The sequence below is a fragment of the Lissotriton vulgaris genome, chromosome 1_2 (genome assembly GCF_964263255.1).
Source record: "Lissotriton vulgaris chromosome 1_2, aLisVul1.2, whole genome shotgun sequence".
In the NCBI taxonomy this organism is placed as follows: domain Eukaryota; kingdom Metazoa; phylum Chordata; class Amphibia; order Caudata; family Salamandridae; genus Lissotriton; species Lissotriton vulgaris.
In genome coordinates, this window is record NC_141686.1 from 142,558,587 (window position 1) to 142,571,199 (window position 12,613).

Consider the following 12,613-nt stretch of genomic DNA (forward strand, 5'->3'; position numbering starts at 1 on the left):
TAGCTCGGGCCGACAGTACCAGCAAGATGTATTCCCTGAAATGGAAAAGGTTCTGTATATGGTGTAAAGCAAACAACATACACCCTTTTTCTTCGTCACCCGCACAAATTCTACCTTACCTTCTTCATTTGGCAAACTCTGGGCTGATCCATGCTTCAATAAAAGTTCATCTGGCGGCCATATCTCGTTTCAGACGTTCCTCGTCTGGTGCTTCCCTCTGGTCCAGCAGACTTGTTAAACAATTTCTGAAAGGCCTGTTTAGGACGTTCCCTCCGGTGAGTACTCTACCACCTACCTGGCAGCTAAACATTGTGCTTTCTCAATTGATGAAACATCCCTTCGAGCCAATACACAGAGCTGACATCAAATACTTTTCCTGGAAAACCGCTCTCCTACTAGCGCTTACATCGGCAAGGCGAGTAAGTGAACTCCAAGCCTTGTCCATTCAAGACCCTTTCCTACAGTTCAAACAGGACAGAGTGATTCTAAGGACTAACCCGAAGTTCATTCCTAAGGTCCCATCTAACTTCCACCTGAACGAACCTATAGTCTTCCGGACTTTCTTCCCAAATCCACTTTCCGCAGCAGAGAGGTCTCTCCACTCTCTAGACCTCAAACGATGTCTGAAGTTCTACATCCACAGAACAGAACAATTTAGAAAATCCAACCAACTCTTCGTTGCCTTTAGCAGACCTAGAAAAGGTCTTCCATTGACTAAGCAGAGCATTTCACGTTGGATCTCTGCGGCTATTGCTTTCTGCCATCGACAAGCAGGACATCCTCTGCATTCCAAAGTTCGGGCTCATGCCAATAGAGCGGTCTCAACCTCAATGGCGCTCATTGCTGTAGTACCAGTCATTGACATATGCAGAGCGGCAACATGGAAGACGCCGCATACGTTCACCAGGCACTACTGCTTGGATACTGAACTTATGAAAGATGCAGCAGTAGGACAAGCTGTGCTCCGTCATCTATTTCACTAGAGGTGAGCCTTCTCTCTTTCATCCCACCTTCCTACTGTCTACTTGCACGTTTCTCTTTTATATGGTATTTTGGGTACTTTTTATATTTTACAATTGATATGTTATTATCGAGTGATTTTACATGTTGTACCATTCGAAATGTGCTGGTGATTGCTTGCTACTCTGATTCAGGTCTGTGAATCTATGAAAAATACCCCTAATACTGGATAAGAAATGTGTTACTTAACTGTAACTGCAGTTACCCAGTATTGGTATCTTTCATAGATTCACATGCAACCCACCCACCTCCCCTGGAAGGGCTCATCTTGGTTCTCTCAGTAGGTACTACTTAGCACTGTGCTTACGAAAATCTGAGGGACTAGGGCTCCTTCCAGGAAGGTTTTAGAGGGTGGTGATAGCTGATTGGCTCTTGGCCAAAGTTTGGTCCTTTTTTCAAAAGGACATGGATATGTTACTAATGAGAGGCCTCAGGCCTATTACTATGTATATGTCTATATGACATTACTCTTTTTATGTACCGGGGACTCCCACCCCGACGACTGGGAATGTTTCAGGCATGTGAATCTATGAAAGATACCAATACTGGATAACTGCAGTTACAGGTAAGTAATGCATTTCTTCTTCGGACCAGATCTGCTTTTCTGCGTAAGGTGGTAACTATTTTCCACCTAGGGCACTCCATCACTTTATGCGCTTTCTATCCTCCACCTCACCCTTCTAAGGAGGAAAGACTATACCACCTAGATCCTAAGAGGGCGGTCAGCTTCTATCTGGACAAGATTAAGAACTTTAGGTCAGACGAGCAACTCTAGGTCAGACGAGCAACTCTTCATCGGATATGTGGACAAGATGAAGAGCAAAGCTGTCCACAAAAGAACGTTGTCCAGTTGGATCATCCTTTTTATCAAGATCTGCTACGCCTTGGCCAAGAAGGAGCCTCCTGAAGGTATGTAAGCTCATTCTACCAGAGCTAAGTCGTTGTCTTCAGCTTTAGCTAGAAGTGTCCTTGTGTTGGACATCTGCAAGGAGACAACTTGTGTCTCCCTCCACACTTTTGCGAAGCACTGTTGCTTGGACTTGGAGGTGAGGAAGGATGGCCGTTTTGCACGTTCTGTACTGCATGATTTTTTGGTGCAGGCAGGCATCCTCCGCCAGGAGAGGGACTGCTTGGGGATTCAATTAAAGTGAGGAATCCACAGCAGATGTATTCATCAAGAAGAACATGTTAACTTCGGTAACAGTTTTTATGGTGGATATATTATCTGCCTGTAGATTCCTCACTGACCCACCCACCTCCTTTTGCCTGCGTATACCAAAAAATAAGCGATATGCTTTTTATGTATTTTATTGTTAAAATAATGTGATACTTGACACTAGGAAATGTCTAAGATTTAAAATTTCCAGTTTTAGTTATGTTATGTATGCTTGTGAAAAGGTTTTTGGTTCACCCGTTCACTTGTAAGGCACAGAAAAAATGGGTGGAACTGACTTTAGCACACCAAAGAGGTCTGCTTATGGCCCCGATGATGTCACGCGGAGTTGCATGCGGAGCCGTTCCATTGTGATGTCCTTGTCGACGTGGGAGAACTAAGGAAAAACGTTTCTGTAGAATGCTGCGACTGGGTTAATTCAAGTGCTGAGGAATCCACAGGCAGATACTGTATCCACCAGAAAAAGCATTACCTAAGGTAAGTAACTTGTTGTTTAACCATTTTCACAACTTTTGATTACCTTAAGGTTGCTCTTTGGCCCAAATTGGCTATGATTGGAGTTAGAATAGTAAATTATTACAATTAAGATAATGGTAACAGTCTTAAATTATGGCCAAGACTGATATTTCAATTTTTTTCTTAACATTTTTTTAAGTAGATATTTTTTCAGTGGGCTGGAGCACAAGGCAATCGGATTTGCTTTGTATTTCCACAGATCTATGTATTTATGTAGATTGATGACACTACACCTAGGTTCTGTGCAAAGAGAGAAGAATGCCGCCTCTGTCCAGAGAGTTGGTGGTGTTACCTTATGGCCTAGCATATACCGAAAACAAGTTCCCTCATATGATTGGTGCAGTTCTCCTGTTAGTGTTAACTGATGCTGTTGGTATTCCTCTGCATATTCCTTCTATGTTGGAGGGCAGAGAACTATTTTTATTTAGTTTTTTTTTTTACTTTAGACCGAAAACTGACAGTGTCTTGTACTCTAAGGATGTGGATTTTAATAAGAGTGAATTCTAGTAAAAATTTTAAAAGATTCCTACAAACTTGTGCATGTATTTTCACCAGTATTCTTGATACGCTATATGATGTAGAGTACTAGATTATTTATAACGCTGCTCTAAGTTTTAGTATGGGATTACAGTTTTAAAAGCACTACAAAAAAAGTTTCCCAGTAATTGTTCTGTTCCAGCTAAGAGTAAGATATTTCATTCATATCAAACCGTTGTTAATGGACTCTGAGCATCTAGAATTTATATGTTTACAATTTTGCTGATATTTTTAATTGAAAGTCAGGTAAGCTGACAGCCGGACTGGAAATAGGTCTGCACAAGCTGTGTATCAGAAAAGTTGTCCATTTTTTTGCTCGAGTGTGAGGATGTCACTTTTCCAAGGAAAAATCCATTCCTGGTCTGTCTCTAAATGGGATTCGCTGTTGCATGGGGAGTCTTTTGAATTGATTAGGGATTTACACTTTAGGGCAATGACCCAATGGAATCCCATGTTTCCTCAAGTCTCTATCCTAGTGAATGCCCACTCCTTTTCTGAGCTGTTATGCAGGTTCCAAGAGGAAAGTGGGGCAGAGGGGCTTGCTGTCCAAATTTGTTTAATTTTTCCTTTGTCACTGGCCAGTGTCCTTGTCCCAAGACTACATAGTTTCCACACATAGTACCAGACTGAGATAAGGCTTAAGAAAAAAATAAACAGTACTTATATTCTTAGTTATAGGGGAAACCAGGCTACTTAGGAAGGGGTATTTCGCAAGCCGAACCTGCCATAAGCAGAACTCCTCTGCTAGAGACAAATCCTTGTATCGTACAGTTTTGGCCTTTATAGGAGGTGAGAATCTGACATCCTGAAAAGGGCATTTCCCAAGTGTAACCCTCTCAGCATCCCTGGGGCTTCCCCTCTGGAATCTTAAATATGGTAACCCTACTGTCCTTTGCTCCTGACGTCTGTGCATCTTGGTCCAACTGCCACTAGCAAGCCATGCATGATCACGCCCTCACCAATGCGGCCACAGCAGACTTTGTGTCTTCTATAAAATAGCCGTGGGGAGGAGGGAATTAGGAAGGGAATGACAAACTGGCAGTTCTCTTACCTTTAGAAAAAATGGGGAAGACAGGCGCCACCTGGGAACCCACATTCTTTCCACAAAATTCCCAAGGCCACGAGAGGAGTGAGAGGCTAGGGTTGAGGAACACATCTTTAAAGGAGAGAGTCCAATGAGAGAAAATGTCATAACATTCTGTCCTTGTCTGCCTAATTCTATCAGGTGGAAGTAGAGCCCAACGGAACTCTGGAGTGAGCCTATTGAAGAGCCTGGCCTTTGCAGGGAGGCATCAGCGGAGGTGACTCCATCATCTTCAGGCAGCTGCTAAAGGAAGGAATTATTTTAAGAGCACCGTTTCTAGTGATTACACTGGATTTCCTGTAACCTACAATAAAGATTTTCCTTGACCCACACTGTGAGCCTGCGGTAATCTTTAGTTTAGTGCATGACCTGTTTGCATTCAACCACATTTAGAAGTTCCTGGGTTCAGAGTCAAACTTAGTCTAATGAAGATTATCTAATAATTGTAATGGGTTTGGCAGTAAAACATACATCCTAATCATCAACTTAATTTACTATACCTTAGTACGACAGTACTTCTGTACAAGCCAGGAAAGAAAACCACACAGAAAACAGAGACAAAATATAAGAGAACAGTGCCTAGATAGACTTACGTAGTCCGTAATATTGTAGCGTATCCGTATATGAAACCGGTTTGAAAGGTAGGTTTAAACATTATTATATGTTTTCTGTGATAAGGTAGAGAATAATGGTAATTCAGGCCCAGCTCGAAAGATGCTCTGAAAGCTAAACTCTCTGTTCTCAAGGGATGATGCTACTGCACAAATAAAGTTTACTTTATATTTATTCAAGTTGCCTTAACCAGACTATTGTTGACCACTTCAAATGCCGTGTGTTTCGTTGTCTATTCACGTGTATAGCTCCTATTTTTACACATTTCTCAGATTTAAAACTATAATGAAGTAATCTGGTTTCTTTTGCGGTAGCCAACATGTGTTTAGCCATGTGGTTATCTTCCGCTGGGCATAAAGATATGGTATAACACAACAAGATCACAAATACATAGGAGATTTTGTTGACATTATTTATATAACTTGCATCACTTCTAATTCGTATCATTATCATGAAATGTTAACTTTTGTTAGTACATTAGAGAGAGCGTATTTTGCTGTGCAACTATTAAAAAAATTGAATACGATAAAGCGAATGATTCAGACATTTGGCCTCTAGTTTACATATGCACCACTTGCGTACTTGGTACCTCCGATCCAATCAGATCAAAGGATAGTTATGGAAACTTTGTCAGTGGCAATTTTATCTACAGTTCCATGCATTTATTTATATTTATTGGCTTGGTCCTCCCAAGATCTTCTCTAATAATCTCCAAGCATGGAAGTAACTGTTCTTTGAAATTTTAGTTTGAAAACAATTTAAATAGTTTTTGTCACTCAGTACCCGGTACATTAATCTAAAAAAAAAAATCTGTTTTAAGCTTAATTTTGCAACACAGCCTCTTTATCCTTAATAATGTGACCTACCTTATATTTAGAATTCCAAAATGCAACTTGTAAATGGATATCAGAAACTTAAAACGGTAAAGCACTGGTCTCCCAGGAGCTGTGTGTGAAACGGCCTATAAAATGGAGAAAAAATTAACCAAAGGCTCTTCAACAGGGGTGAAGAAAATTTGTTATAATTCAAGAAATAAGTCACCAGGTTTATGCTTGTAGCTGCCACCAGTATTTATTCTTGTCTAGTGCCTCTCTATTGAAACACTGTTTTTTTTCTTCAATGGTTTGATTCTTACTGAGCAGGAGATTCTACTACATAGTACCAATTGGTACTGGGTCCGGCTCCTCTCACCGCCTGGCACTGCAATTGATTGCTCCCTACGTAACAGTTATGCGTAGGGTGGCTGAAGTCATTGACCTCCAGCTCCCTACCTTGGAGGTGTACTTGCGGAGGTTGTTCAGCTGGGACAGACATCTACTTGAGCCCCTCTTACCATTTAAACCAAGCCCTAATGGACTTGCCCCAGGCAGTCGGCAACCACCACCAGACTATGACAAACTTCCTGTCATTTTTGGGGTTCATTATCAACATGCCGAAGTCACATCTGACTCCTTCTCAGACGCTCCCCTTCATCTGAGCCATTCTGGACACAGTTCGGTTTCATGCTTTTCTTTTTAAAAGATAGTCCAGGACATTCAGGCTATGATCCTGATATTTCAGCCTTTAAGTGAGCTCAGGTGTGAGGGTGTTAGGACTGATTGCCTCTTTGAGCACGGCAAGTGGCACCCCTAAAAACGACTCCGAACCCCCTCCCATCCCCTAAAATCTACCCGAATCCCTAAAGCCCCAACCCTTAAAAACTACTTGTTTACCCCCCTCCTCCCCCCCACCCCCTGAAAACGACCCCGAAACCCTTCTTACCGGTCGTGTTCGCTTTCTGACGCTCCTCTCTCGCAGCCCATCCCGAACACTAGACCATCTTTGCCTTAACCATGCACATGCATGGTTAAGGCATAGTTGTTGTTGGGGCAAGTCGTTTGGCTTGCGGGCTTCTGAATACTCCTGACTCTGGCCTCGTTGTTACTGATGTTTACCGTTTCACATCAATCTGCTCGAACTGTGTGGAATTTGGATAGCTCTCAAAGCTTTCCTCCCATCCCTTCGCTTCTGGTCTGCCTAGCTCTTGACCGACTGTATGTAATGTAATGTAATGATGTCTTGTAAAGCGCATGAATCACCCCACATGGGGTATCTCCGCGCTGTAGACCGCTGGGGAACCCGTCCTGGCTTTTCCTGTGAGATGGTCCCTACTGGGTATCTCCAAGGTGAAACCAGGCATCCCCGGCGTATGTGGGGGGCCGTTGTGGAGATAAGGCAAGCTAATGCCCAGAGTTGCCGAGTGTGATCCCTGGTTAGAGTAGGCACCAAGGCGAGAATTATAGAGTCCGCTGACCCTGGTCCACGACCCTGCCACATCGGGAATTGAACCCTGGTCCCGGGCCGTCCTCTGCTTCCGGGTGTGCCGCCTCTAACCAGTGAGCCACATCACTCCACATGTATGGTATGTCAACAAACCAGGAGGAGTGGGGAGAGGGGTGTCTCAATTTCTCTGTCCAAAAGCTTTGAGCCTCTGGTCTTGAAAGCATCTGAATGGGCTCTGGCAAATCACCAACCATTTGTGGCTCACTGAATATCAGAGCCGACAGTCTCAGTTGGTGTACTCTTGCTAACTGCAAGTGGAGTCTCCACCATGAGATGATTCAGACAATCTTTGCCCTGTGGGGCACCCTTCAGGTGGACCTCTTCGCCACTTGCTACCATGCCTATTACTCACAGTTCTGTGACTTCCAAAATCCATGGAAGGGTGCCTTCCAGAGCATGTTTTCGGTAAAGTAGAGTTTTCCAGGTCATTGGCCATTTCTCCTACACACTTGATTTGTCTGGTTCAGAGGAAGACTTGGTAGGACCGGGCCCAAGCCATTCTGATTGGCCTGGACTGGCCAAGAGGGTTGCGATATGCAGACCTGCAGCAGCTCTCCCTGTGTCCTCAGCTGCTTCTTCCTCCTAGAGTGGAGTCTTCTTGCATGGTTAGATGAGTAGGTGCTGCACCCCACCCTCCATAGCTTCCACCTTCATACCAGAAGATGTAGCGAAACAATAGCTACGTCAAGCTTTCATCTTTGGTGATTGACGTTTTATTGTCAGTTCATCGCTCTTCAACCGAATCAGCCTACTTTAATGAAGCAGATTGGTTGCATGGCATGAAGTAGAATGTAGACACTATGAAAGCGTGCCTATCGAAGGTCCTTTGTTTTTTTCTGTTGCTAGACCAGCTGGGTTATGTAGTGGGCACCTTCAAAGGATACCCGTTGCTGCCCTGCCTGCGTTTCTCTGCCTTTCAGGGCAGCCATCCCTCTGTAAGTACCATGTATTAAAATGTGTTCAACACATGTTAGAAATTGGGTTTCTAGTTGGCAGAGTTATGCACCCTGTCCAAGCAGAAACCACAATCCTAGTGAGGGTAAGTCAGATACACACCCTAAATTAACCTCTGCTCACCCTCTGGTAGCTTGGCACAGAGCTGACCGGCTCAACTTAAGAGGCAATGTGTAAAGTATTTGTGCAACACTTCAAACAGAAACAATGTAAACACTATACAAAGAAATATCTCACCTAGTTAGAACAAGCATTTGCAATGCAATAGGGCTCGCATTTGCGAGATTCTGAGCTATTGGTATTATAAATGACAATGCCTTTTATTATTGCAGGTTTTTAAACCCATAAATAAAAGGCATTGTCATTTACAATGCCAATAGCTCAGAATCTCGCAAATGCGAGCCGTATTGCATTGCAAATGCTTTTTATAAAACATCTGCGTGGCAGCTGTTTTGAGGCTCATTTAGAAAAGAGCGGGTGGTTGGTGAGATTTTTGAAAGCAGTAAGGCACTACTTATCGCAGTTGCAAAGCTCAAATGCTTTAAAATTGTGATGCACTTTTCCCAGCATTCCTTTCTGGGGAAAATTTGCCTTTTAAGTATCAAAAGTGTAACACGCCTTTTTCTATGACCAAGAAACACCTAGCAGTGCTGTAGGGCTGTTTGTTAAACTAATATACAGTTTCCCAACTTGCTTGAGAGAAGAAACCGCGAGATACTTGAAGCACATACCCTCGCTGTTCAAGTTGCGAACACTAAACTGCTAGAGTCCTTGGGCGGTAGAGAAGATGTGAGGGGCAGTAGACCAGGTCGGACCAGCCTCCAGTAACAGTGCAGGTGCAGAGCTGCCCGTACTCCATAGAGAGGGAAACAAAAGCGGGTGGCAGCTATAATAAGAGAAAGTACACAGTGCATAAACAAAAATGCGTCGTGCATGCGTGGAAAGGTGAATCTCCACATCCGCCTGCAAACGCAAGTGCCGTGGTAAAACTAAGCATGGCGCCTGTCTTCATAAAACGTATGCGTGACAGCCTGTGACATTCTGTGAAGCAGGCGGTATGGTAATTGAAAAAAACCAAGAAGGATGGCTGCTAATGGGAAAGTATAAGCGGTCGCAGTGCTGAAACATTAAACATGGCGCCCGGGGATGGGATGGGCGCCATTGTTAAGTGTGCTGCTGTGTTATAGATAGAGCAAAGTATGCGTTCTGGGTAAAAAACAGTTTTTTTAAAAGTTCTGTGTTAAAGATAAAGCATGGTGTGCGTTTTGTAAAAATAAAGTTATAGCTACACAATGGCACCTCCTGTCGTGCCGCTTCTTTTGCATGTTGGAAGCTGCAAAACATAAGGTGTGCCCACTAGTATAATAAAAAAACATGCGGTTGTGGGAGAGTGTCCTGCCTAAAACAGCTTGTAGGAGAAAGTAGTTTAAGCAAATAGTGCTAACCAACTAGATAAAGCAGACCGTGTAACACCACCAATAAAAGGGTCAGTCCTCATGGGAGGTTACAATTGTAGGCCAGGAAGTACCAAGGAGGGACTACTAAGCTTGTTTACAAATGAAAAGCAACGATTTTGCTAAGCAGTAACAGGAGCCAATTGAAAAGATGGGCGTGAAATGGGAGGAACTAATATGCCTAACCTTAATACAGCATGCCTCGCAGATTAGTGCACGCATTGCCTATGCTCAACCTAAAAATGGAGCTCAATTTATTAAAAAACTAGACCAAGTCTGCAAAACTCCAATAAGTATAACCGGAATTATGAATTTTTAAAGATTAAACTGAGATGTCTTTAAAAGTATAAAGCACCAACCGGGGCTATCTGGTTGCATTGCACAGTCAAATCCAAAACTTCAGGCTGACCGCGATGGAGTGCCAGTCTGATATAGGGACCAACCTTGTCCTGCTGCAAAGTTCCTTCTTTGCGTCTCCGACAGAGATCCGATACCTGGAGCATGGGGGGCAATGCATCGTAGTCTATCCTTTGGATGTATGTGAATTGTTGGTTCCCGCCGCGAAAATGCGTTTAAGTTGTAGGTGATGTGCCGCACCGAGGCGGAGGCTTTAACTCTATCCATGCAGAAGCCCTGATGTGATGTTATTTGATGGAGTGGCACAATGACTGCAATCCATGGACTCTGGCAGTTGCAGCACTTTATACCCACATCTAAAGGCTCAGGACTGGATTGGCACCTCTCCGAAGGCGGAATTCAAGTGCTGTAGGTGGATGGTTGGAAGTCTTTGATGTCCCTGAAACTTACTACGGGAGGCAAGCAGACAAACCACATTGGTTCTGGATCAGACAGATGCAGGTTCAGTCCTTCTCACTTCCAGTCAAGAGGGCAGCAGTCAAGCACAGCAAAGCAGGAGTCCAGCAGAGTGGCAGTCCTTGTAGCAGCACAGCAGTCCTTCCTGGCAGAGTATTCACAGATCCAGAAGTATACTGAGTTGGCGGTGTCAGAAGTCCAGTACTTATACCCAGTTGTGCCTTTGAAGTGGGTGAGACTTCGAAGAGGCATTTGAAGTGCACAGTCACTGCATTTTCTGCCCTGGCTCTAGACTCATTGCAGGGAGGGTATGCAGCCCTTTGTGTGTGGACCAGATACAGGTGTAACTCAGGCTGTGCTCAGCTCTGCCACCCATCAATGCCCATTAAGGCCCATCAAGTCACATCTAAACTCTCATTGTGTATGGCTGTTTAAAGGTAATACACAAAGCCTCGCTGTCACCCATCCCAGACGTGTATTCAGAGACAGGCAGAAAGCATCAAATGGTTAAAGTAAGAAAATGCCAACTTTCTAAAAGTACAAAAACTTGCCTACACCAAACTTATTTTCAAACAATCTTAACGTATGGATCAAACACAGACTTCTTTGGTTTGACCCGGTATTTTTATTTATACCAGTCTTCTTTGTATTTCTTTTTGATCTATTTTTTCAAATTTAAGCACAAAAGGGAAAAACTGTACATTCAAGACATTTCCATTAATATACAGTGCTATTTGCAAACCTATATTTACACTCCTAATACTCTAAGAAAAATAAACAAACAGCATACATCCCAAAAACAATACATTATACAAACAAACATCACACATTCGTGTTTTTCTTTCAATTGCGTGAATCTATATCCCAAAATAAAGGACAAAGTCAGAAAAGGAGCACAATCGCCAAAAGAAGACCAATTTTTCAACTAGCGAATGCCAGTTTACACTATTAATGCTTGCTCCTTCAGGTGTGCCAACACGTTTCAAATCCAGGAAAACCAGTTCCTGGATTCTCATCAGGGCTTTATCACTTCTCTGTATAAGATGCCGAAAAACAATAAAGTTTTATTTACCAACTTGAAACCTTCCTCTATCTCGCATTACACTGCAAGATATCGAAGTATGTTTATATACCTGTAACAATCTGGTTACCTGAACCTTCCAGGTTTCGGAAGAAGGATCCGATTAAACTGTCTGTCTCCTCATTTTGGAGGTAGTGGCTCATTGTATTCATCAGGGATATTAATTCCCTATAAAGGAAGAATATTATGTATGTAAATACGCTACTTGTTTTGCATGAAAAAGCAAAATACTTGGAAGGAGCTACGAGAGTAGTGCAATCTTACCTCTGTTTTACTGGTCGAGGTCTCTTTGAAGTAATGTTTATCATACCAATCTGTATTTCGAGGCGGATTCTGCCAAGAAGAATAGTACCCATTAGGGCTATGCTACTTACCAACACAAAAAGTTCAAAAATCGTGCACGTTTGCAAAAAGCTGTGAAAGTCACGTACCTTCTCAAAGCTGTACGGAGCTGATACTAATCATTTTCGTGTGCTAGAAAGATACTTTGGGATCCCGGCTGCTTCCAGGAACAAGCTAGCAAGGGAGGAAAGGAAATGATACAACTGTAGCCTTCTAGGACTAGATACTTCTAAACAATCTACCGCATGGCTTTATTAAAGGCGTACCTGTTAGACGTAGTGGGTACCAGCGTTGAGCTACTGTCGGCTGGATATCAAATCTCAAACGGTTCCTATTGACACTACAATATTCATTTAGCTCGTGCGAACAGATGAAAGCGGTTTTAGGTCTAATAGACTGCCTGTATTAGCAGAGGCAGACATGGGGGGGAATTAGCTGGCACAATACCTCTTGCTACAATGCTCTTGCAGACCAATTCTCACTCAACTGCAACAGCAGCCTTTTTGAAAATCGTGCATTTACTTCCTCTTACTAGAATGAGGGATTATGGGACACGTAGTGTCTGAATCTATCAGGAAATTCACGGATGGAAACACTGTTTGCGTTTATTAAATGATGTGCAATTGTTTTGGTTAACATTTGAGCGGACCCAGGTGTAGCACTATTTTTTACAATCTTTATAATTCAGACAGGCAATTAAGTCC

General features: G+C 43.0%; 1 protein-coding gene across 7 annotated transcripts in view; it reads left to right on the top strand.

Moving 5' to 3' along the window:
• CNOT4 (CCR4-NOT transcription complex subunit 4) overlaps positions 1-12,613 on the top strand; it is a 623,322-nt gene that overhangs the window by 495,174 nt on the left and 115,535 nt on the right. Inside the window, exon 12 of one of the 7 annotated variants that reach the window (XM_086952990.1) lies at positions 4,473-4,661. The exons of the other annotated variants lie outside the window; for them this stretch is intronic. Coding sequence (XP_086809116.1) covers positions 4,473-4,552 — 80 coding nt within the window. The 3' untranslated portion in view covers positions 4,553-4,661. Of the gene's footprint in view, positions 1-4,472; positions 4,662-12,613 lie in introns of those variants that run through there. 7 annotated transcript variants of the gene reach the window in all.